This window comes from Festucalex cinctus, chromosome 18 (assembly GCF_051991245.1).
Source record: "Festucalex cinctus isolate MCC-2025b chromosome 18, RoL_Fcin_1.0, whole genome shotgun sequence".
In the NCBI taxonomy this organism is placed as follows: Eukaryota; Metazoa; Chordata; class Actinopteri; order Syngnathiformes; family Syngnathidae; genus Festucalex; species Festucalex cinctus.
The window spans coordinates 18,531,850-18,559,649 of NC_135428.1; the positions used below are offsets into that span (position 1 = coordinate 18,531,850).

A 27,800-nucleotide genomic window follows, 5' to 3' on the forward strand; every position below is an offset into this window, starting at 1 on the left:
TATGTTCACTTTAACCGCTGAAAATATCAAAACGATAACCTTCTCCATTGGCGCCCACTATAAGAAAATGATCATTCTCTCATGCCAGTGTCTTTTTCTTTGACAATAATAATAAATTATATTTATATCGAGCCTTTCAAGACAGCCAGGGATGCTTTGCCTTGCAAAAGAAAAACAAAAACACCATCCGGGATAACAGAGTGGCACGAGGCTGCTTGTTGGCCAGCGGGGATGTCAGCTTGCATTAAGCCCCAGCCGGGAGGTTGAGACAGCGGACTGGTGTGGAGCGCTGGATTTGCCCCTTTCACAGCGTTTGTTGGCTGGCAACGACAGCTGGGACGTTGCGTTGCATAAAAAGCACGTGAGGCAGACGTGCTCACTGCAGTTTTTATGTGAAGTGATCAATTGTTGACCATTTCTGTTGCCATGACCAGGCAGAATTCTGGAGAGATGTAAAACCTCGCAAATACGAAACAGAGGACCTGAAAACGTCTTCCAATCCTAGTTTTGAAGGGGTTATTATTAGGGATGTCCCGATCCCCGTCACGTGATCGGAAACCAAATCCCGATCACGTCCTTTTCAGCTGATCGGTATCGGGAGAAAAAGATCGGGGTTTTCATTTTTGGCAATTTTGTTTTTATTATTATCCACTCATCCATCCATTGTCTCGAACGATTATTCCTCACAAGGGTCGCAGGGGGTGCTGTAGCCTATCTCAGCTGGCTTTGGGCAGTAGGCGGGGTACACCCTGGACTGGTTGCCAGCCAATCACAGGGCACACAGAGACGAACAACCATCCACACTCACAAGCACACCTAGGAACAATTCGGCGCATCCAATTAACCTGCCATGCATGTCTTTGGAATGTGAGAGAAGACCGGAGTACCCGGAGAAGACCCACGCGGGCACGGGGAGAACATGCAAACTCCACCCAGGAAGGCCGGAGCTTGGACTCGAGCCCGAGTCCTCAGAACTGGGAGGCGGACGTGCTAACCACTCATCTGTGCCGCCATTATTATTATTATTATTATTATTATTATTATTATTATTAGTAGTAGTAGTAGTAGTAGTAGTAGTATTTTAGGGGCTACAAAGCAACAAAATCATCCAGAGTAAACATATTGCCAAACAAAATATTTACTTCTGATGGGCCCCCTCAAAATTATTGGGATGGTTTTGTTAAAAAAAAAATAAAAAAAATTGGAAGCACTTTTTTTCCCCTCAATACTTTACCGAGGAATCAGAGGAATCGCGACTCAGTATTGGCAGATCCTCAAAATCAGGTGACTTGGACTCGGACGCAAAAAAATGTCCCACAATGTAAATCAGTCTGCTTCTTACTGGAGTTGGCATGGCTTCAAGTACAACTACTGCTGTTCACTTCTGAAAAGTGTGGTCATAATAAGTTGATATTGCTGCTGATAAAGTGTCACATTTTGATACCTTCAAAAGAGAATCAAAACAAAAACCCTGTTCTGAAAACCCGAGTGGTTAATAGTCTTTGTGATCTTTGCTTACTTGTTTTGTGATGCTTTTTAAACATGATTTGTAGAAGAGGGAAAATATTTGGTGTTTAATTTTCAACCAATAAATGTCGCAGTTGATGTCGCTCATTAATTTGTTCTCTGTAGTTAAATTCTTTCCCACAGAGGCAAACATTTAAAATTATGGAATGAGTAATAAAATGTTTCAGGTTAATAGGGGGTATTTGTAATTTATTTCCCTCCATTAAAAGTGTCTGCTGGAAGAAATGTGTTCACGCTAAAACTGAATTGCATTTTTCATCTTCCATAGGTGTGCACAGGGGGAAATTGTCACACACACAGCATGGCTAAATCGGTCAAGTATACTATATGCCGGAGATGAAAAATGGTCTGTGGATCCAAGGGTGAGTCTGGTGACACTTAATCATGAGGAGTTTACCATCAAGATTGAAAACGTGGAAATGACAGATGAGGGGCAGTACGTCTGTGCCGTCCAGACCAGCAGGCGACCTACAACCAGTGTAGTGCACCTCCTCGTTCAAGGTAACAAAAGAGCTCAAGACACCAAAAGAAATGGTGTCACTTATCCCTTTATCGCCATACAAAGCATGCACTACAACTAAACCCATTGAATGGCTTACGTACACACTGTTCATTGACAGCCTGAAAAAAAAAAAAAGCTGTTTAATTTTGTATTTTGGTTCTTCAAAAGAATAAAAGGCCTTTTTCAAGGTTATGGAGGTGATAATCTTCAAAGATATGAAGGGTGTTTTTATAATCTACCACAGTTGTCAAAGTCCACTTCCTCGAGGGCTGGAGTCATGCATGTTTTTGAGGTTGCCCTACTCCAACACACACAGACACACACACACACCCCCACACACACACACATCATAAAACAGCATTTCAGTGTTATTATGCAGATGACGCTCAGTTTTCCCCAGTAAAATCCACTGATTTTAGCAGTGTTGGTGTTTGGGTGTTTAATGACTGTATGTGTATGTGTGTGTGTATATATATATATATATATATATATATATATATATATATATATATATATATATATATATATATATATATATATATATATATATATACATGTATATATATATATATATATATGTATATATATATATATATATATATATATATGTATATATATATATATATATATATATATATATATATATATGTATATATATATTAGGGGTGTTAAAAAATCGATTCGGCAATATATCGCGATACTACATCGCGCGATTCTCGAATCGATTCAATAGGCGGCTGAATCGATGATTTTTTTTTTTTCTTTTTTGTGTGTGTGTGAATCGATTTTTAAACTTCCATTTTTAATGGAAAAATATTCAACAAAACGTCTGACTTCGGGTTAGGATTCACACCTTGAGCATGGAAGAATGTTATATGAACGGAACATTAAGCCTTAATATTTTATTTTAATGCTGTTCAAACATGAAACAGATTACAACCTCTATAAGACTGAAATTTCAGATAAATAAATAATACATTTTCATATAAATCTTACACTCTACAAGCTTACTGATTAGTATTTTCTAAATTTGAATGAAAAAAATCGCAACAATCGACTTATAAATTCGTATCGGGATTAATCGGTATCGAATCGAATCGTGACCTGTGAATCGTGATACGAATCGAATCGTCAGGTACTAGGCAATTCACACCCCTAATATATATATATATATATATATATATATATATATATATATATATATATATATATATATATATATATATATATATATATATATATATATATATATATATATATATATATATATATATATATATATATATATATTAGGGGTGTTAAAAAAATCGATTCGGCGATATATCGCGATACTACATCGCGCGATTCCCGAATCGATTCAATAATCGGCAGAATCGATTTTTTTATTTTTATTTTTTTTTTAGGATTCACACCTTGAGCATGGAAGAATGTTATATGAACGGAACATTAAGCCTTAATATTTTATTTTAATGCTGTTCAAACATGAAACAGATTACAACCTCTATAAGACTGAAATTTCAGATAAATAAATAATACATTTTCATATAAATCTTACACTCTACAAGCTTACTGATTAGTATTTTCTAAATTTGAATGAAAAAAATCGCAACAATCGACTTATAAATTCGTATCGGGATTAATCGGTATCGAATCGAATCGTGACCTGTGAATCGTGATATGAATCGAATCGTCAGGTACTAGGCAATTCACACCCCTAATATATATATATATATATATATATATATATATATATATATATATATATATATATATATATATATATATATATATATATATATATATATATATTAGGGGTGTTAAAAAAATCGATTCGGCGATATATCGCGATACTACATCGCGCGATTCCCGAATCGATTCAATAATCGGCAGAATCGATTTTTTTATTTTTATTTTTTTTTTAGGATTCACACCTTGAGCATGGAAGAATGTTATATGAACGGAACATTAAGCCTTAATATTTTATTTTAATGCTGTTCAAACATGAAACAGATTACAACCTCTATAAGACTGAAATTTCAGATAAATAAATAATACATTTTCATATAAATCTTACACTCTACAAGCTTACTGATTAGTATTTTCTAAATTTGAATGAAAAAAATCGCAACAATCGACTTATAAATTCGTATCGGGATTAATCGGTATCGAATCGAATCGTGACCTGTGAATCGTGATACGAATCGAATCGTCAGGTACTAGGCAATTCACACCCCTAATATATATATATATATGTATATATATATATATATATATATATATATATATATATATATATATATATATATATATATATATATATATATTAGGGGTGTTAAAAAAATCGATTCGGCGATATATCGCGATACTACATCGCGCGATTCCCGAATCGATTCAATAATCGGCAGAATCGATTTTTTTATTTTTATTTTTTTTTTAGGATTCACACCTTGAGCATGGAAGAATGTTATATGAACGGAACATTAAGCCTTAAAATTTTATTTTAATGCTGTTCAAACATGAAACAGATTACAACCTCTATAAGACTGAAATTTCAGATAAATAAACAATACATTTTCATATAAATCTTACACTCTACAAGCTTACTGATTAGTATTTTCTAAATTTGAATGAAAAAAATCGCAACAATCGACTTATAAATTCGTATCGGGATTAATCGGTATCGAATCAAATCGTGACCTGTGAATCGTGATATGAATCGAATCGTCAGGTACTAGGCCATTCACACCCCTAAAATATATATATATATATATATATATATATATATATATATATATATATATATATATATATATATATATATATATATATATATATATATATATTAGGGGTGTCAGTCGATTAAAATTTTTAATCGTAATTAATCGCATGACTAATAATTAACTCACTATTAAGCACAAATAATCGCTAATATATATCTTTCTGTCCTGTATTTATGTATATCCGTTCTAAACGGACAATAAAATAAGATGCACGATATTTTTTTTTTCCTGTTTTTCATGCTCCTGTTAAAATAAAAGTGGAAAAATATTAACCCAATACAAATATGGTTGTATCTTTTAATTCATTGATACTGCCACTGCAATGGAACATTTTCATGACACTTCATGAAGTCAACATTTCATAATTCATTATTCTGTTGCAAAACAAGGCTTTTACTTTTTTTTTCTTGTGTCAGTCAGAGCTCAATTCAGAGTGGGTGGGGGCTGTCTGTTTGTGCAGGATGCTCTTAGCCCCCTAACCACCACGGTGGTATGTCCAGGGAAATAAATGAAATTCCTTTGTCTGTGATAAGGTTGCAAAAGTTACAACCGGCCGATAATCATTACACAGTCAACAACAAATATTGCTTGTTTACAGGAATGTTGCTGTATGATGCTTAGGCTCATTGGAGGTTCATTCACACGTGTCTGATTTCTGCTGCTCTTCATTTTAGAGTGCAGAACATTTGTATATTGTTTTTTTTTTCTTTTATAAATTAATTAAATGAATACAATGAAAATTATTTCATAATCTAAGAGTGAAATGACTCAGCATGGAGTCAGTCTTCTTTTATCCAAGTATACAGCATTGTCGCTAGAACATGACGGAATGAAATGACTGATAAATTAATCAAAAATCAGCATGCTAGCTACTTTTACATTTGTACAAGCACACGCAGCAGGGGGTGGACAATAACATTCACATTGCTGTTGTGGAAAATACATCACGACAGTGCATCTCAAGTGCTATATTTACTTGTCAAATGCTTAATCACACTTTGTAATTTTCTCTCACAGTACCACCAAAAATCATCAATCTATCAAGAGACATTGTGGTTAATGAAGGTTCCAATGTCACCGTGCTGTGCCAAGCCAACGGCAAACCAGAGCCTTATATTAGCTGGAAACTCATCTCATCTTCAGGTAAACTGCACAGATATGACTTTTTAATGCCGTTATGATGTTGTACTCTTCCCCGCCCCCCAATCTTCTGTTCTGAATTTCATTCACTTTTCTTCCTTTTGAGCAACTGCTTTCCCACTTGCCCTTCTGTTTATCACTCAATTTTAGACCTTGCGTGACCTTGGGTGCTTTTTCCAGTTCATTGCTGCCCATCATTACCTTCTTCCGGATTATCATCAAAACATAATTGTCGGTCAGAATATCAACTGGCCCACGTCTAATTGGCCTAATTAATTTGCATAATTGGATGGACGTAAATAGCAGGAATAATGCAGAGAGCTCTGTTATGCATAGTTATGAGAAACAAATACGTACAAAATCATTTTATTATGTTTTCTCAACGCCATTTATTCTGCTTTTCAGTTACAAAAAGAGACAAAAGGCTTGTGTGCACTTTGGAGTCTGGCATGAGGCGCCACTTCCCCTCTAAAGTATATAAGAATTTGAGCTCCCCAGTCACGTAGTTACTGAATTCTGCATGAATCCCCACAGCAACATAACCTTGTCTGCAAGATGAATTCTCGCGGGATTTGTGAGTTCACAAACTCCCTTAGAAGCCATCTTGTACCGAGCACGCTCATTTTCACCAGTTCGGACCAATCGCAAAGGAAGATTATGTTTGGGGGCAGGATATGCAGCTGTGACGAAAACAAGAAGCGCAGAGGCCGTGGGAAACAAACAAACCCTATCATGGTCAAATGCATGGAGGCTGCAATTCATTCTGCTTGCGCAGAATTACTCACAATTCTCTTGTTGAATGAAAAACAGCAAGAGGCGCTTCGTGCATTTTTAGCTGGTAAAGATGCTGGTGTTTTTATTTAAATTTTTTTATTTTTTAACCTACAACGACAATGGCGACGACAAAGTTTTCAATTGGTCAAAACAAAAATTTGGTAGCTGTGCACATGTCGTATTGTTCTATCAGCTTGAAGTATTGAACTGAATGTCCCGCCTTTCCAGATCAAATCACACTAGAGCAGTTCCAGGTTGAAACTGTGGAGAACTCCTTTGAGTGAGTCACATAATCAAGCTGGCTCTTGCCAGGTTAATTGCAGAATCTGGAACATGGGTTTGAGCCCACAACCTCTGAACTGTGATGCAGATACTCTAAACCAGTGGTGTCCAAACTACGGCCCGGGGGCCATTTGCGGCCCGCCATCCATTTTTTAGTGGCCCGCGACATATGCTAAAAATGGCATTTGACTCAGTTAAAGTAAAATAAAATAAAAACAAAAATGTTTGGGGATGGTCAAAGTAAGAAGGGAGGGTGTCGAAAAACACAGGTGCTATTGAAGTTTATTTTAGTTAACTAAAACTAACAAAAAAAAACTAAAATTCAAAACTACAATTTCGTTAACGAGATAAGATAAAAACGAAGATGCTTTTTAAAAAAGAAAAGTAACTGAAACTACATTTTATGTTTACAAAACTAACTAAAAATAAAACTAACTAAAATTATAGCAAAAATGTCCTTCGTTTTAGTCTTTGGTAATTAATTTAATGCATTAGCCTTTGGGGATGATTTTAAATGTGATTTTTAGTAGATTTATTTAGATATAAACCAGAATAATAATGTTGCACCCACGGTGTTTTTTAAATATTGTGCACAAGTAATACACATAAAAAAAAAAAAAAACTAAAACTAATACTGAAACGAACTAAACTAAAACTAAGCATTTATTAATGAACTAAAACTAATAAAAAAAATAACAGAACCACCCTGCTAATTAAAACTAACTAAATTTAAACAAAAAAAAACTCAAAACAAAACAAAAACTTAAATGAAAAATTCCAAAACTATAATAACCCTATTGCCATATTACAAATAAATTGGTTTATATACTGTACAATTTTTATAAATATGCAAAAGGAAAAATAAATTATTTGTACAATTTTTAGGACTAAACACAATTTCTCTTCATAACATTATGCGGCCCTTGCGTCCTTCTAATTTTCTGTATGTGGCCCTCAAATGAAAAGGTTTGGACACCCCTGATCTAAACAGTCATCCACCATGCCACCAACTCACCATTTATATCACTGAATTGAATAGAAATGTTCCAAATAAATTTGATTGAACGCATTGTTATAAACATATTTTATTTATTGTTGAATGAAACTACAGAGGTGGTTGGTCTCTCTGTCGGTCTCTCGGTTGGCCCTGTCGTGGCAAGTGCCCACATTTTCAGCAAGGACCATCGATATTAACCCGGATCGACGGAGGAAAACCTACTTCAGTCCTTTGCTCAGTCCGTGGATTTTTTATTTTTTTAGGCTGCGCATCAGCATTTGCTGAAAATGTGGGCACTCACCGAAAATGTGGACATCCGTCAATGACAGAGCGACGGGACTGGCCACCTCTTGCCAAATGCTCAACATTGTAGTTAAACTAAGATCAAACCTTGCAGTTAAATTAAGATCGAGATCCACTATTAACTAGGGATGTCACGATAAGGACAATATCGTGATATCGTGATGTTAAAACGGCCACAATATCGTCGCCGTCATGTTCACAATATTTAAAAGGAACACATATGTTAAAAAAAGTCAGGTTAATTTCCATTTTTGCAGTTCTAGCACCCTCTAGTGGCTAGTTTATTAGTCCAAATTAATTTTCATTAGGGATGTTTTGGGATTCTATGTTTAAAATCTATGCTAAATGTCAGATGAAGGGAAACCTAATTTGCTAATGAAGCGATCAATGTGTGCTTGCATTACCAAGTAAGTGCCTCAATATTGTTATTAGACATTGTAGGTGCTTTATATGCATTGCTGTTATGTAGAAAAGCACAATATTGTGCTTTTTTTTTTTAAGTATGAGCGCTCTTTTTTTTTTTTTTTTTTACAATATTGTGATCTTTTTTAAATATCTCTAACACCCCCACAATATTGTGATAATTGTCGTATCATGACCTTCATATCGTGATAATATCGTATCGTGATGTTTGGATATCGTTACATCCCTACTATTAACCATAACACTGCTCTCTGTATATGCGTCTACAGTACAAGTGATTTAAAAAAAAGTCCATCTTCAGGAGCTTATGAAGCCTGTATCCTACTTAAGGGGCAAATGTTTGCGAAGGTAGCGAATATTGATTTCTCGTCAGGGCTCATTCAATGTTGCAAACATTCGCAAAACGTTCGCTAGATGTTAGCCAACAGTTTTAATGGGTTTTGGTTTTTCTTGTGGCAAATACATTTTCAACATGGCGAACATCTAATAAGCGTTTGCGACTTTGCACGAACCCTGATTAGATATCAACATTCGCTACTCTACTTTCGCAAATGTTTGTCTTCTCATTGGGATCCAGGCTTTAGCTCGCTTGCTAGCTGGAGGCTGGCATCTCTTGTTGCAGTGAAATGACCCTGTGGGATGTATTCCAGCTATGGTGGATTAAGTTGATATATTTTTGTGGCTCAAATGTTTTTGCATTTGGAGCCATAAGAACGGTTTTAGACGTATGGTATGAGTTGACAGGTCACGGTTTCAGGTATTGACCGGACATACACACATCATTGCAGAGTGGAGAGTGGAATGGCCTTTTTTTTTTTTAAATCACTGGCAAGGCTCTTTTCACTTCACACTAGGGACTTTATATTCAATGCCATCCATTTGACAATGTCACACTCTTATGGGGGGACGCTGGTCTCTACTCAATCAAGTCAAGTCAAATTTATCTGTATTGCTTCCACATCAGAGGATGCTGGCGTGTTTTGGTCACCACTTCTCACTTTGAACAAATAAGGAAAAACAAGGTCGAACCGAAGAGTTTAAGGACTTTTCCCCTAAATTCGGTGGCTTCAGATCCTGCCTCATGATCTTCTGCTCCTCACCTTCTCTCACCATTCATACCCTGTCACTGACTGACTGACCTTACCTCTCTGATCATCTGGCCATTACACTAGACATCATTACTCTCACTCTCACCACCAGACAACGTTGAACATTAACCTTCCATAACCTGAAATCCCTCCCTCCCAAGTCTCTCCTCTTCCCTATGCCATGTCATCACCAAATTCCCCCTCCCATATTCTACTGCTTCTGATCTTGTCAATTTTTCAACAATACACTCTCCTCATGCCTCAACCGGTTAATCCCTTTCAAAACTGACACGGTCTCCTTCTCCATCTATGCTCCAAAGTCCACTCCGGATCACCACAACCTCAAGAAACAACACACAGTTTAAACCAGGGGTGTCCAAACTTTTTCATTTGAGGGCCACATACAGAAACTTAGAAGGACGCAAGGGCCACATAATGTTATGAAGAGAAATTGTGTTTGGTAGGGGTGGGAATCTCTGACATGAGGCCGATTCGATATGTATCTCGATACACAAGTTGCGATTCGATTGAAAAACGATTATCTTTCAGAACAGAACGGTTCGATACGGTTCGATTAAGTTTGGGAACGATACAATTTTCGATTCGATACGATTAATTTCAATATTCAAAACTTATAGTGACATTTGTTGCTTGTAAACATTAATCTTAAAACACCACAAATTTTTACAGTATCTACAAATGTGTTAAAAAAGAACAACAACAATGTCTTCTATATTTTTATATATTGAATCAATTATTTAAATGGACCGGAACAAAGGGCTGGGCGATATGACTGAAAAATGTATCAGTTTAAATATTTATTAGTCGTTTTTGACAGTTATAATTGTTTTTTGTTTGTTTGTTTTAATTCAAAATCAGGATCAGGAAAACAAAAGGCTGATAATTCAATTTGAAATATAAATATTTAACCTTTAAAAAGACACCAACACAATTAAACAGAATATGTCCACATTGTGAAGTATTTCAGAAACATAAATTTAAGACATGAAATAAACCTACCGTCCAGCCAAAAGAAATATGAACCCACCTTATGGAACAATAAATCTATCAAACACATTTTAACCACTTAATATATCCAAAAATATTTCCAAAAGTGCCCTTCCCTTTTTATCAACAATTTTTGTTTTTCTTTGCCATCATTAATTTTTGGTTAATGTATGACATCTTTTTTTGTTTTTTTTAATCTGAGACACGATGATGACCACAGAATCACTACTGTTTGTTTTGTTTTTGGGCTGTCGTTCATTTTGAGTTTGATGACGTAATCGCGGGCACGTCTCATTTCACCTATCTGCTGCTCATGCTATTTGAATACGTTGACAGGGAGCCACAAACTGAGAAATGAGATACTTGCAGTGTGCTTTTAGCTTAGCTGGTGTGTTGGCTGTGGGACATACCTGTGTCGTTTGAATCCATGCATTGGATCGTCACGGGAGTTATTCTTTTCGGCGGGTGCGCAGTACCAACGCCGGCCCGGGACATACAAGTGCACCGAGAGGACTCGATAGCCATGGGAAATACCGAGATGTACGGCACCGGCTTTTGCTAACTGTCTCCACTGTTGCATGTTGTCACTCGTTGTGCGCGGGCGCTCGCCGTGTCGCTAGCACGGCGTTGACGGTAGGCTCCCCCCCAAGGTGCGTAACGTCTTTGCATTATGTTTACAACATCCGGGGAATGAAGCGTCTCTGAGCGCTACTTTGCTAGCTCTCTGTAAACACGGAAGTAGCTTGAAAAGTGATGCTACTGAAATGTAAACAAAACAAGTAGAGCACGGTGCAGAACTCTTGCTCTTGTTATAAAAACCATAAAGCCTCACTCGCAACCGATTCACAGCCACGCAATATCCGGTCCACAGCTTTACAAGCAATGTATCTAAGGATTCCCGGCGGATTTTGTATCGGTTGACAAGTTTGCTACCGATACAGCCGTTTAGCTCCCCTTGACGACCGATGGTAAGGTCGAATCGGTTTTTTGTCCCACCCCTAGTGTTTAGTCCTAAAAATTGTACAAATAATTTATTTGTGATTTTGCATATTTAGAAAAATGCTACATTATATAAACCAATTTATTTGTAATATGGGAGTAGGGTTATTATAATTTTGGAATTTTTCATTTAAGTTAGTTTTTATTAGTTTTCAGGATGGTTCTGTTAGTTTTTATTAGTTTAGTTCTTTAAAAATGCTTAATTTTAGTTTAGTTTGTTAGTTTCAGTATTAGTATTAGTTAAAAAAAAACATGTATTACTTGTGCGCAATATTTAAAAAACACCATGGGAGCAACGTCATCTCTTGGCTGCTGCTAGATGACGTCACTTCTGTGTTTCAAATGTCATTATTCCGGTTTATATCAAAATAAATCTAATAAAAATCACATTTAAAATCATCCCCGAAAGCTCATGCATTAAATTAATTACCAAAGATGAAAACGAAGGACATGTTTACTATAATTATAGTTAGTTTTAGTTAGTTTTGTAACCATAAAATGTACTTTCAGTTAGTTTTTGTTTTTTAAAAGCATTTTTGTTTTTATTTTATTTTGGTAACAATATTGTTTTTGGAATTTTAGTTTTAGTTTTTTAATTAGTTTTAGTTAACTAAAATAACTTTTAATGGCACCCGTTTTCCTCCCTTCTTACTTTGACCATCTCTAAACATTTTTGTTTTGTTTATTTTATTTGAACTGAGTCAAATGCCATTTTTAGCGTATGCCGCGGGCCACTGAAAAATGGACGGCGGGCCGCAAATGGCCCCCGGGTCGTAGTTTGGACACCACTGGCTTAAACTGAGAAAAACAGTCTTACAGTGCACGCCCAAGCCTGCAAACTTTCTATTACAACATCAAATTCCATTGTCCGTAAAATTGTCTGTAGCAATTTCTATTCACAACTCATCCACTCCAACACTTCTAATCTCGGTGCCCCTTTCGCCACATTTGCAAAGCTGATCAAACCCAAGGACGATATCACCTCCGCATTCAGACAATTACAATAACTTTTTCACATCCTTATATTCACCACCAAAACTTTTAATATTAATGTTTAGCATCATTTAAAAAGTACGGATTTTAGAAACTTATCCTTTTTACTGATCTAAGAAGTCCTTAAGATCATTCCTGAGGATTATTATATCGAACAAGTGAAGCATCTCAACACTTTTATTGTAATTAGTAATGGACATGATTCAGCAATTTAATATAGTATACCTTTTCGACCACTTTATTACTCATATTGTGATGAAAAGCATCACTCATGTCGCTCTCCACTAGATTATAGTTTTGATATTGGAAAATAGCAAATATTATTATTATCATTATTATTATCATTATTATTATTATTATCATTATTATTATTATTATTATTATTATTATTATTATTATTATTATTATTAATTTCCTATTTACTTACATTGATTTCTGGAAAAGTCAACAGGCAGTTTTCCACCGCCGGAACTTTTGTAGAACTTTTCAGTTTACCTTAGTAAAATTCAGTTTGCGCGTTTTTCCACCAACAACAATTACCAGAGTAATTAAATTCCGCAGGGGACATCCAAGTACTATCTCGGCAGCACGGTCTTGCTGAGCCAGGCAGATACTTTGAGGGTGAGGACTGCAATGGCCACGGCTGATTGGTCAAATTTGGGGGCGTTGTTTTTACATCGGCTGGGCTCAATCAAACTCATTTGAATTAATTACCGAGAACTCGTAAGACAGCTGTGAAGCTGTGGAAACACAATTCTAAATTCCCTGCTGAACTTTTAGAACCAAGAACTCCCTTTACCCAGTACTCAAAGTTCCTGGGCTTGTTGGTGGAAAAACGCCTATAATGGGAGAAGGGAAACATCTAAAACAGATAGTGGCCCCAAGGACCAGATTTGGACACCCCTGGTCAACAGTCTAAAGCAGAGGTGTCAAACTGCATTCCTCGTGGGCCACAGTCCTGCAGGTTTTCGAGGTATCTCTACTCCAACGCACCTGATTCAATGATCAGGATAATTATCAGGCTCCTGCAGAGCTTGCTGATGAGTTTAAATATGAGTCAGCTGTGTTGAAAGTGGCAAACCTCGAAAACTTGCAGGACTGCGACCCACGAGGAATGCAGTTTGACACCTCTGGTCTAAAGCCTTCTTTGGCATAGCACTCCTCTGGTTTAGCTCCTACCTCTCCAACCATCATCACCTTTTCTCTCTCAAGAACTCCAAGGCTGCATTTTCACTGCTACCATGGCAATAGTCAACTGTACATCTCAAACAAATCTATCTCCCCTAGCATTCTCTCCAACATTACAAACTGCCTCTCTGGTAGCAAAATGTGGATGGACAAAAAAAAATATAATGTTGAACTAAACAATAAAACTGAACTCCTCATCACTAGACTGAAATCTCTCCTTCCCTCTAGTCTATATACCGAAATGTTCCCTCCTCATTGATGGTCACAATGTCATCCCATTACCCTCTGTTCGCAACCTTAGCATCTTAATGATGCCACCCTCTCATATCAATCACATCACTAAGGCCTCGTCTACATGTAGGCGGGGTATTAACTCATTCACTCCCAGCCATTTTCACAGAAGCAGTCCCGTTCGCTCCCGGCTGTTTTACTGGATTTTGACTGATTTTGCAAGGCCCACAGAATATTGTGTTGTATTGCTATCAAAACATGGAACCTATCAAAAGAAAGATTAAAATCTCTTCTTTCATCAGGAAAAAAAAAAAAAGTATGTTTCTATCTGTTCCCGTTTTGCAGCAATTAGCATTAGAAGAGAGCTAAGTTTCATCAGTTTTCACAAATCTATTTAAAATTGTAAGTAATTGAGCTTTTTTTCTACATGGCCCTGGTTGATCTCCTTTGCTCTGTTGCCACCTGCTGGCCGTTTGTGTAATAACTACCATTTCTGCAACCGTTCTTTGCAGTTGAGAGGCTGCATCAAAGACTTCTGTATGCTTTAGCATTAAAAACAACAACAACAAAAAACAACAACATATAAATACGTCTTTGGGACACTTAGAACATTAAAAAAAAAACTATGTATACGTTATTGGGAGCAAATGAGTTAAGCAAACGGGAGATATATTCCATGTTTTGCCCCATCACCCACACGTCCCCAGGGATTCGTTTTTCATTAAAAAAATAAATAAATAAAAATAAAAAAACGAAGTGTGGATTTGCTGATTTCTCCGGATTTGTGTGCTGACAGTCGTAAATGGAGATTTACGTTATCGCTCTACATATGTCACACTAGGGCTGGGTATTGCCGCCAACCTCACGATACGATACGTATCACGATACAGGGGTCAGGATACGATACATATCACAATACATATGTATCCCAATACTTGATCTTCAAGGCGATATGTATCCCGATATTTCAAATTCATTTACTTGCATTTTATAATAACAGTCATATGTATACCTAAAGGATATGTTTATTATGCTGGATGACAAATATGTTTTTGTTAGCCACTCTTCTTGTTTACCACCAAGCAGCATGCCTGCTCTAAATATGTACGCAGTGCAGACCAAGGAGCAGTTTTAACAGACACACCGAGAAAATTTATTAATAGGCATGAGCCGATATGAGCAAAAATATCAAAGTATTATAATTACAGCTCTGAAATGTTCTTATTTGAAATATTTGGGGAAATAAAGCAGCATTTTTTTTTCATGAACACATTCTATTTTGCTTTTAAACAAAATATAGGATAATTGGTACATTAAGACACGTGCCACGTTAAGTTTCTAAGTAAATAAATGTTGATATTCTTCTTCTACTTTAATTTTTCTTAGCAAGACACAGTGTCCAATCACTGGTGAGCTATTTTTGCATTAATTGAAGGCAATTAACTTTAAAGACGCTGCTGGTTTTTATTTTTTAGGTACAATGCAAGCTGCAAAGGCAAACGTTAACTGCCTATTGAAAGATATCGAGCAATATCGATTCTGACGCCTGCGTATCGATACGTGTATTGTAATGAGGCCCGCAACGATATATTGCCGAATCGATTTTTTGAGAACACCGCTACGTCACACACACACATACCTCAATTGGCTCTCGCCTTTGTTTACTGCGGGTATACTGATCACCTGCCCGGAGTCAGACGCAAAATCGGACAGCTTCACGTTGCATGAGATCAAAGTACTAGCTCTTGATTTTTTTTTTCCCCTTTTATAGCCTTTGTTTTGTAGTAGGATAGCCCAAATAATCTCTCCCCTCATTATTGGGAGACTCATTAGACGTCTTGTGTGACGCTTATTGCATTGACTAGTGTTGAATGAGTAGATCAGGGGTAGGCAACCCTTGTCCTTGAGAGCCGCAGTCCTGCGTGTTTTAGATGTCTCCCTCCTCCAATATAGGTGATTCAAATCAGTAGGCTCTGGAGAAGCCTGAGAACGATCCTCACCTTTGTTGGAGGAGGGAGACATCTAAAACGTGCAAGACTACAGTCTGCGGTTCTTGAGGACCAGAGTTGCCTACCCCTGGTGTAGAGGAAGTTTTTGGGACCTGGGGGAAGATCGCAGGGGTTTTAGGACAAAGGGGATGTCTTTAAAAAGTAACTAGGAAGTGGCGCTCTGACTCTGTTCTGCGATACGTGATTACGTCAGGACAGCGGACCCCTGTGATCTTTCCCCAAGTTCGAAAACTTCTAATTATTATTAAGCTTCGCTTTTTGTTATTGTAAGCTGCATTTATTAAATATTTGTTTAAAAAAAGGCTTCACTTGTCTTTTTTTATTTTGTATTCATTTGTTTCTCCTCTATTCTTCATTATGATGTATTCCCCCGATTGTCCGTTTACTTGTATTCCTTTATTATTTAAAAAAATAAATAAAAAAATAAATAAATAAAAATAGATAAATGTCGTGTACGCGGCCATGTCCGTGCTTGTGTCACGTATTGTGGAAGTGACGTCAAGAGATGAGCAGTATTTGGCTAACTACTGCCATCTAGCTAGGCAGGACCTGAGGTATACCCATCCACGCCTTCATCACGTCCAGACTTAATGAAGGGGTGCAAGAGCCTCCTCTTTGGACATCCCTCCATTCATCTCCAAAAACCGCAATATGTTGAGAACTCGGCTGCCCGCCTCCTCACCCACACCAGCTCCAGAGAACACATCACCCCCATCCTCCAAAAGCTTGCCCGGCTCCCTATCCAACACATCCAGAACAAACTCCTCCCTCCATCACCTGGCCAGTTGCTACCTTTCTGACCTCCTGTTACGTCCTTCCATCTACGCTCTTCTGACTCCACCCTCCTCACACAGATCATCCACACAAAGCACAATTTTCAAACTGTCAACGACCATAAATACATGCACAAGACCTTAAGAGGACCGGTAATCTATTTGTCTTTATTTACACGGAGCACCATTTTGTCTGTCACATTTCGGGAAATGATATGATAAAATGTCTTATCTCAAATGCAGCTTTGTTGAATTTGCAAGTATGCCAAAAACAGACAAATAAAATGTGACTTATGACAGCTGAATGTAGGCTCAACAAAACACTAATCACAAAATGGTGTCAAGTCTTTAATAAAATGCCAGTGAAGTAAAGAACACAAGTGAGGATTCAGTTAAAGACAAGAAGATGGCTATTTTAATGTTAATATTTATGTTTCAAGTACCTGGTGGTGATGTTCTTTTCAGTGACAGTTTATAAACTAAAATATGACCTAATTGCTGTTGGCAAGCTGTCGTCACCAGCTTTTATTGCAGCTGTTACCTCCCCAGAGAATATGAAAGGGCACAAAACCTAAAAAAGACAACTGGTGCAACAGCTGTTTTCTTGTCACATTTTTGAACAACTATCCCTTATCTCATACATCTGATTTGTAGGGGACCTGGTAACGGACGACGAATACCTGGACATTCCATCTATCACCAGACACAGAGCAGGAACGTACGAATGCACAGCTGTCAACGACATCGACACAGATACCCAAACTATAGACATCACCGTCAACTGTGAGTCCACTGTTTTATTGATCAAATGCTGATACATCTTTCTGAAATACAGGTTTTTGCTGCCATTTTCCACAAGTTAGTACCATCTGCTCTTTGATTTTAGAGTAAATTTAAGAACTCTTTCAAACAACATTTTAGCTTAGTGGTAGTAAATCACAAGTCTCAACCTTCAGCTTTGTCCGTCAGTCCATTTAAATTCTTGAATTTGATTTGAGCTGGCAAACAGAATTGGAATTCAAATTTGAATTGCAAGAAATACAATTGAAATTCCATAAAATTCTAAGAAATTCATGATGCAAAATTAAAGTGTATTTAACAACAAAGCTTTACGGAGCTGTAAGCTTATTTACAACATGAATGTCATGCAAATATTGTAAGGATTTTATGCATACTAACTCAATACTTAGTTATAGTACTTAAAGTGTAATTATTTTTATTGACATTAAAGCTTAAACAGATAAAAAGATAGAAATAAAAAAAGAAAACATTTGATATTGTGCGACATGATGGTTTGAATTGTTGACCATTAGATGCAACAACGTGTCAATTCATGCATGTTGCGGTTGGGGTGGGTTGGGCGAATGGCAAAAAAGTAACGGGATGTCGATCAACCACCCCTGCCTGCACACGACCCCTACCTCATTTACTTTACAGTACGTCCCACAGGCAGGGGTGGGTGTTTTAAGTCTGGTGGTAACTCCTGATGCAACTACTCAGCGTTGATGTAACTCGCTGGAATCAACTGTAGTGGAACCGAAAACGCAGTGTTTCCTATCTGAGGGCATGTCGAGTCGTTGTTCAGTGTTAATCTCAGTTTTTTTAACCTGCTTTGAAGTACACCCCTGGTGTCATATCTGGTTGACGAAGGGCGTAGTGTACAGTAATTAGTTTTCGGTTATGTTAACGAGTAGTTTTTCTCTCCACAATCCAGACATTAATTTTGCCAACGCTTTTGCTGTGCGAAGTTGGATACGCTGTGCTATAACACAATTTCAGCCAGACCTCTATCATATTGTACACAATCACTCAAGCACTTAATAATTCTGGTGTTAAACGTGCTAGGCAGCAGCTTAGGTTAGCTTAGCACTTAACATTGATATGGAGCTTAATCGAGGCATTGCACGGAGAAGAGGAGAAAAAAAAGGATGAACATAACTAGTAAGTCTGGTGCTCGCTTTTCATTACTTTGGCTGCTAGATGCTATCTTGATTCACAGTTTAACATATATAAATGTAATACACTCACCAGATATGCCATATTGTTCATCGTTCTCCACGCCAACGTCTTCTTTTTGTCTGGGCGCTCACAGACTGCAGTGCCGAAGTTCGTTGCGAGCCACACCCTCTGGTTTATAATGGGTTGCTCCTCACAGCCTATGGAGCGTCTCAGTGGTTGATTCATGGTTTTGCTATTCAATGTGTTGCACACGGAGCCTGAGGATGTATGGTGAAAAGGGCTGGGAAATATATCGAAAAAATATTTATCGCAATTGTGGCCCATGCATATTGCAAAGACATGCAATAATTTTCATATGGAATTTTTTTTTTGCTTTTACCTGAATTTGATCAGTCAGACACAAACTTAAATGTGCATCACCATCCAATAGTTGGACATCATCTAGGGTAATTACAGTTAATTAATTAAGCTTGTTTATTTTGCCACATGAAAAAAAATCCTTCATTTGATAATAAATGCTATTATATACATATATATATATATATATATATATATATATATATATATATATATATATTAGTGCTGTCAAACGATTAAAATTTTTAATCTGATTAATCACACTTTTTAATTTTGATTAAACACGATTAATCAGCTAAATTACTTGCGTAATATAAAATACAAAATACCGTAATATTTTGACATTAATGCATTTTATTATCTGAATGTCATTTGTAAACATTGATTAAATGCATGTACGCAATTGCATGCATGCGTGTATTGCTCAAAACGTAACAGCATCATATCAACTGGGTGCAATTCAACAATTATTAATTAATTAAATGCAAATTACCTTTGTTTTATCTAAAGTCCCGTTGGGATGTTTTTTTAAAGCGAAATTTACCACCGAGCAAATCAACTGGAGTCACCCCGCTCATCTTGGAACAACAGACGTACGAAATGCCGTGCATTGATCAAATCACTGACCTGCGTCGCCTTCAATGTAACCATCCACGGTTACGTTGAAGGCTCAAGTGCCGTCAAAAAAAAATAGTGCGATTAATCTCCGTTAATACGTAATTAATGCGATAATTTTCTGTGATTAATTAATCTATTAATGCTTTAACTTGGACAGCCCTAATATATATATATATATATATATATATATATATATATATATATATATATATATATATATATATATATATATATATATATATATATATATATATATATATTGCTATTTCTTGAGGTAAAAGTTAAATATCGCAATAATATCAATATTGTGATTCAACAACCATATCGCATATCACATGTTTTTCCAATATTGTGCAGCCCTAGTGACTAGTGGCTCGGACGCTTAAGCCCAATTCACACTGGCTGCGAAACGGACCCGGTGCGTTTTCCGTATGGCGGCCGTACGGACGCCGCAAGGATAGAACGCATTCAAGTCCACATGTCAATTCACACCAGCTGCGGTGCGGAACGACTGCGGCGATGCGGAAGGTTTCCGCAAGCGTTCTATTTCTTCCGGACGCCACATGTGGATTTTCATGAGGATGAAGAAATTACACGAGCCGGACAGGAAGTCGAGCGTCTCGCATCAAGGTAAATCCAGTATATATCAAAATAAAACCGTTTGCGAATTCGTTTTTTGGGAGGGAAGCTAGCTAGCTACATAGCATGACATGAGTCAGACATTTAAGACAAAAAATAGGCCCAGAATAAATTAAACATGACAAAATAACACTATTTAAACACAAACCGTACTTACCCATGGTAGAATATCCATGTTAGAAGTCCCAGAAATAATGTCCAAAAAGCATATCGATGAGACAACAGGCAAGCGTGGTTATTGTTTACAAAATAGGACTCGATATACACTGTTGTTGTCACGTGAGCTCAACACCCCACGTGATCTTGTGGTCTGGCGGTTGCAGATTTCCGGACATGCAACATACGTGATGTGAATTGTAGACCTTGTGGAAGCCATGCGGAAGCTGTATGGAAAATGCACCGCGTCCTTTCCGCAGCCAGTGTGAATTTGGCTTTAGACTGGTGGAGGTCCAGGCTAATAAAACGCTAATAGCTAACAGCATTGAGAAGAAAAGTTAGGGATTTTTTTTCTCCATGCTTCTGCCATGCCTTTGCCTGCTGCCCTGAAGCTGTTTACATCCGAATGAGGCCTGAAGGTAAACTCCTTAATATCACAAGATTTCGGAACAAAACCATTCAATGAGGTCACATATGTAAACTGCTGTTAGAATGTGATGCTGCTCGACACAGTGTAGAGGGCCTGCAATACATTATTGACAAACTGAGCTCAGGATCAGCATCAAGAAAACTAAGATCATGATGCAAGATAAGGACTTCTGTCATCACCATTGAAAATGTTGTGGACACATTCTCCTGCCCAAGGTCTAGTGTTTCAAACACACTCAACAAAGCATGTAAGTGTCGACAATCTGTTGACCCAGAGGACCAAACTAACCATCTACAGTATCACTTAGAATGTCTCGGGCAGGTAAAGCTCAACAGTTTCCACTGCCGTTGCCTTTGACATCTTCTATATATCAAACGGCAGCAGAGAATCCCCAGCATCAATGTCGTTGGCAAGCATCCCTGCCTTCCTCAGCCAAAGACGTCTCCGGTGGTTGGCCACCTGCAACACATGATGCCTGACTGACTGCTGAGAAAAATCTTTTATGGTTATGGGTAACCGCCATGTGGACTAACCACTCTTGCGTTTCAAAGATGCTTGCAATTGCGCCATGAGATATATGCAAATAAATTCCAACAATGACGAGGACAGTGAAAAAGATCGAGACACCTGGCTTTGCAGTGTCAAGGTGGGCGTGCTCAAGTGGGAGGCAAATATTAGGGTCCAGCTGGCAAGGAATCATGTGTCAAGAAAAGATCACATTTACGTTTTTTCAGTATAAAGACCTTCAGTCCGTTTCTCTGCCACCTGTTCCAAACGCTGCCATTTAAAGTTTGGTTTTAGCATAGTGCAGCCTTTCTCTGTGCCTGTTTCTTTCTGCTACAGATACCTGAACGGGGTGGTTGGCTTGCGAAGTGTGGTCTCTCGGTGCCCTCAGTTTTGCGCAAAAGGCAAGTTTCGCAAAAGTAAGCCGGTAATGGAAACACTGGAGTTGCGAAAAAAAAACAAAAAACTATTGAATAACGCAAAAAAGTTATTGCGCTCTCATGAGGTGGTTTTGAGATGTGTTGAAATACAAGTATTTTGCAAAAGTGTAATGAAAACACCCGGTCACGGAGGAAAGGAATATACACGTTGTTTGCCAATGTGAATTTTTTATTTACTTGCAATTGACTAATATTTGGTTTGAGTATTATTAATTTCGGTATTGTATTTTAGTTTTACATGCTGAAGTGTTTTGTACACTGCACAATACGAGCGCAAAAGAGAGAGAGGTGTAACTGAGCAAGCCTCGTTCGAGAAGTTGAAGGAGCGGAGCTTTTAGTCCTGTCCTGCCATGTCTGGTTAATTTAGCAGGGAAGACGCCAGAGGTGTATTTCACAGAGCAGATTTAGTGAGAAACCTGGGTCAAGAAACCGTGAAATGTGGGAAACTTTGTGTTTTCCGTTTCAGACAGGGAGGTAACTGAAACCAGAGGAAAAGCTGTGACTCTAGCATGTTTCATAAAAATAGCTAATTTAAGCTCTCGGTCAATTACCGTAGGAACATGGTTCATGAACCTAACCTGGTCAGTAGCAGGTTTTTCACAATGAACCTCAAATTTTTCCCTGTACCCGCCTACTTTCAGCCATACACGACATTGCATTTCCTCATTCATTCAGTCTGCTGCAGTGACTTTTTGCGTAAATAGTCTATAGGGTAAAGTCCACCTTACCCTTTTTGAGCGGTACAGTTTCACATCACAGTCCATCATCTACATGCACAACTTAATCCGTCCTTACATTTGCAAATTACCAGACGGACATCCGAGCAGTATTGCGCTCCATTTTTTCTGTTATACCTGTTTGAATAATGTTTTTACATTTCGTCTAAGTGTTTTATATTTCATCTTAAATCAAGAGTGTTTCTCCCTCGCAGGATTGCACCTATATGAAAAGAATTCATGAGCTATCATTTCCCCCTGTAATATTATTGTCATTGCAAAGGACTATACATTTAAATTTACGCATTGACCTGAGCAGCAATGTTCTCCCACTGCGGTGTTGCACTTTTTTTTTTTTTTAACTTTTTTTTTTAATAATGACATGTTCAAATTCGACATATGTTGCCATTAAGATTTTTGGGTGGGAGCCCCCCCCCCAAAAAAAAGCAACGTGGAAGCAAAGGGCGGCGCTGTGCTCGGCTTCCCCGTTGCCATGGTGACTCAACGAATCGGGGTTCCATTGAGGAGGTCTTTTAAGTCTGGTAGTAAGTCCAGGTGCAACTACTCAGCGTTGATTTAAAACTCACTGGAATCAGCTGGACTGGAACCGAAAACGCAGTTTCCTATCTGAGGGTATGTGAACTCGTTGTTCAGGGTTAATCTTACAGTTTGTTGAACCTGCTTTGTGAAACCCCAGAAAACATCAGAAACGTTAAACTATTTGTAACCCACCTTTTACCCAGCCTCCCGGATGAATAACAACATTTTAGGATTACAGGAAGTAGGAAGTACGGGGCCACTCGCTTTCGTGTCGGAACTGCCTCCCGAGGCGCGCACACACCCACAACACCAACACTAATTGCTGAACCTGCCAGATAAATGGAGAGTGTTTTTAAAGTAATGTAACTACACTGGGCGTCCATCTTCCGTAAACATCATGAGCACCTCCTACAGATCAGAGTGGTCTCGCGAGACGGGGCATTCCGAGAATTGTGCCTTCAATGGAAACACCGACAAATCGAAATTGTACGTTATTGAAATAGTACAATATCGCTTATATTTTTTGCGAAAAAGGCTAATGGAAACGCAGCTTCTGAAGCACTGAAGGGTGCATGCTTCAAAATGCACCCACTTCAAACTTAGGTTGTTGAATTCTTTTAGTTCAACATTAGATTGCAAAAATTTGTACACACTGTCCCTTTAATGGTTGTGTTTTGACTTTGAAGGAACAATAAATTTAGAAATCCAAAGTCATGGCAAAGAGGGTGGAGAGATTATCTGGGTCCGGGACGACATATGAGGTATTTGTCAGGCAAGTGGAAATGAATTAATAGTACAGTCTGGTTCAATGCTGGTTCAATGTCTGGTTCATGTTACCAAAGAAATATTTAAAAAAATTGTTTGACATAAACTCATTGAACAACAAAACGTGTCATGGAACATAAACGAGAATCAGGACGAGAGGACAAGCAAGTTACTTACAATCCCCGGGATTGCTCTGTGTGTCAGGCACTCTCGTTCTTGTACATAATACATAGTGAGGACCAAAATACGTCTTTATCCAACAGAATGAGGACATTTTGGTGCAGTGAGGACATTTTGGCCGGTCCTCACTTTGCAAGACCTCTTTTTGAAGGTCAAGACTTGGTTTTAGAGTTTAGGTTTGAATTGGGTTATGGTTGGGGTTAGGGAAAGGGTCTAGGAAATGCATTATGTCAATGGATGTCCTCACAAAGATATATGTACAAGGGTGTGCGTCTGTGTGTGTCACATTTGATATGTTGCTGCAACATCTGTCAGCCCACCGCCATCAACAATTTATTATCCGTTTGCCCAGGCATCCAGCGATCCTTGCGCACATCCTTGTTCCAATCAAACAATGAATGAATCGTGCCTTAATTTCTCCAGCCCACTTAGATTGCAGATTATTCTTGTATCGATTGATGAAATAATTTCTTGTTCACATAGTTGAATCCATGTCTTATTGTGCTTTCATGAAAATGTGGCTGCAATTAATCTATGACACGAAATGTTTGGGACCTCTTGAATTTCAGCTTGCTGGTGATGTCTGTATGTTATTTCACTGTTCAACCGCAAGATTTTGTGCATACGCGTGGTCAGAGCTGTGCGTAAAATTAGGCACGGGGAACGTTCGTTCCCCCTGGAATACTTTTGTGTTCCCCAAAAGTAGACTGTCTTTGTGATACTTTGGGAATTATTTTGAATCATCATTTAACAATCAGTTGTAGGGATTTTAATTTTAAAATGTAACAAAATGTGTGTTAAAAGTCCTGGGTGCAATCTTGGGATAGTCTTGTTTCTTCCGTAGGTGCACAGATGTTGTGATATCGAAGGCAGGGCTTCTCAACCACTGTGCCGTGGCACACTAGTATGCCGTGAGATACTGTCTGGTGCGCCCTGGGAAATTGTCAAATTCCACCTAATTGGTAATAACCAGTGTTGGTAATAACGACAGTTAAACTAACTCCGTTCTTTTTTCATAAAGGGTCTAATCTAATTATCCCCATATTTGAAACACCGTTATCATTATTGTATATGAAATACGTTACGTTCCACTTAATTTATTAGTTTCAAGGCTCGGAGTCGTTGTGCGGTGACTGGCTCTGAAAAATGTCATTTGGGCACAGTTGTTGGCGGACCTTGTCAAAATAGAAGTGTCTTGACAGCTGAACTGTGTAGTGACTTTTATCTTAGAGGTGCCGCGGGAAGTGTGTCACAACGTGACGGACGTGTCTTCCTTTAGGACCTTAGCTTAGCATTTAAGCAAAGAGTCCACGTCCCTCACTTTCAATTGTGGGTTTGACAACTTTACCAATAGTGAAATTAATCAAAATAACAGTAGAGATTTGCAGAAAAACGGCCGCCATGAGGAGCGATTTGTTGACAATTCTGTTCCACCAAGAACCATTAACATCGCAACTCCACAAGCACCATAGCAGCGATAAAGAAAAGATACTGACCGGTAGGTCTTAGCGACACACTCACCGAGCGCCACAATTGTATTTCTCTGATTTCACGAGTGCTAAACACGTAGAAAGTGTTGAAAGAAATATGCAGTCTCAGCAAATCACACTGATGGAGGGGATGGAGTCGAGGTCTGTCTGGAGCACCAAGTGAGAAACGGGTGGGCAGTTGTATAACATTTGTATGTGAATGATGTAAGCATGGAGTTGGACAGTTTTCTGACATGTGAATTATTGTGTAGTTTAAGATTATTTTATTTGTTTTTAAATCTCTAAATTGTCTTGCCATACCTTACCTCGCTGAGCTCTTGCACCCCTACGCACCTGCCCGGTGCCTCAGGTCAGCAGACCAGAGACAATTGAAGGTCCCAAGGACAAAGCAGAGGCTTAGAGGGGATCGAGCCTTTGCGGTTGCCGGTCCCTCCCTTTAGAACGATCTTCCACAAAATATTAGGCAATCTCCCTCTCTATCTACTTTTAAAACCCATCTTAAAACATGTCTGTATTCTTCGACTTTTGGAGAACCATGAGGCTTAACACTGTTTTGGTGCTTTGTGGTGTCTGCTGTATTTTGTTGTTTATGTTATGAATTTGATGTTTGATTATTTATTTATTTATTTATTTATTTACCTATTTATTGTTATTAATTTATCGATGTAAATTTTATTCACTTGTATACTTCCAATGTTGTTTTTTTTTCTTGTTTTACTTATCCTATTCTTTACACAGCACTTTGTATTAGTGTTGTTCCGATACCATTTTTGGCCCCGATACCGATTCCGATACCCAGCTTTGCAGTATTGGCCGATACCGATACTATACCGATACCTAAGGTTGTTTTTTTTCCTCAACATGAAAAAGCTGTCCTGCTATTGGTTCAGAGCATTCAAGGGCCAATAGGATATCTTAGATCGGCATGCAGTGAACATGTCACATACCAGTGAATGTCGTGCACGAGCAAGACACAAGATGCTGCATCTAAAATCCTATATTAGCGTTGGAATTAATGGTATCGGCATGTTACTTGTGAGTACTCACCGATACCGATACCACTGTTTTAATGGAGTATCGGCGCCTCTGCCGATACCAGTATCGTATTGGAACAACACTACTTTGTATACAGCAATGCTTGTTTTAAAGTGCTTTATAAAGTTGAGTTGAGTAGAATTATAAAGTGACGATATCACCATACTCTCAATTCAAAGTGTACAAAAGTATGTTTTTCAGAGAGCTTAAGTGGAAACTGTTGATTTTGAGGAGGAAATTGAGTAGAAGATATAAGCGTTAAAAAATGAAACGATATAGTTGTTTTAATTTAGTTAGGGTTTTTTGTTTTTATCCTATGGGTGGTGTGCCTTGAAATTTGCTTCAATGATAAAAAGTGTGCCTTGGTTCAAAAAAGCTTGAGAAACACTGATCTTATTAATTTGCATGTATTTTTTTTTAGGCTTTCGTTTTGAAATTGGCATTACTGCAGTGCAATCAGATGAGTCGGTATAACAAAAAAAGTGTCCAGGAAGATTGTAGATTGTAGAACATAAAAAACAATAGCCTTCGGACATAAAAACACACAATGCCAGTGTACTCACATCAAGGTGCTTGTACTTGTAATAAAGGGTTTTGCAAACAAATTTGTCAGTTACTTAAAATCATACTCTGAAATAGACATTTTTTGAACCTCCTCTACAGCTATATTTGTTGTTATATGTTGACCATTACTCTTGTGTTGTCATAGATGCCCCAACTGTATCTGACGGAAGAGATATTGGCGTAACTTTGGGACAAAGAGGAGAGCTGGAGTGTGAGGCTGATGCTGTGCCTGAAGCTGAATTCGAGTGGTATAAAGATGATAGGAGGTATTGCTCTATTGTCTTAAGTTTTGAATGAGGCAAACAGAAGGCTTTATGTTTTGTTTGCTGCTGATCAAACATTTAAACATTCTCAAAATTAGACATAAATATTGACTCATTCATTTATTTT

The 27,800-nt window shown here is 37.8% G+C and overlaps 1 protein-coding gene across 5 annotated transcripts in view; it reads left to right on the forward strand.

Moving 5' to 3' along the window:
- Positions 1–27,800, forward strand: part of ntm (neurotrimin) — a 106,351-nt gene that overhangs the window by 68,011 nt on the left and 10,540 nt on the right. For all 5 annotated transcript variants that reach the window (XM_077505045.1, XM_077505043.1, XM_077505044.1 and 2 more), the window contains 4 exons: positions 1,796–2,028; positions 5,827–5,952; positions 17,672–17,800; positions 27,556–27,676. In XM_077505045.1, coding sequence (XP_077361171.1) covers positions 1,796–2,028; positions 5,827–5,952; positions 17,672–17,800; positions 27,556–27,676 — 609 coding nt within the window. The remainder of the gene's footprint in view (positions 1–1,795; positions 2,029–5,826; positions 5,953–17,671; positions 17,801–27,555; positions 27,677–27,800) is intronic.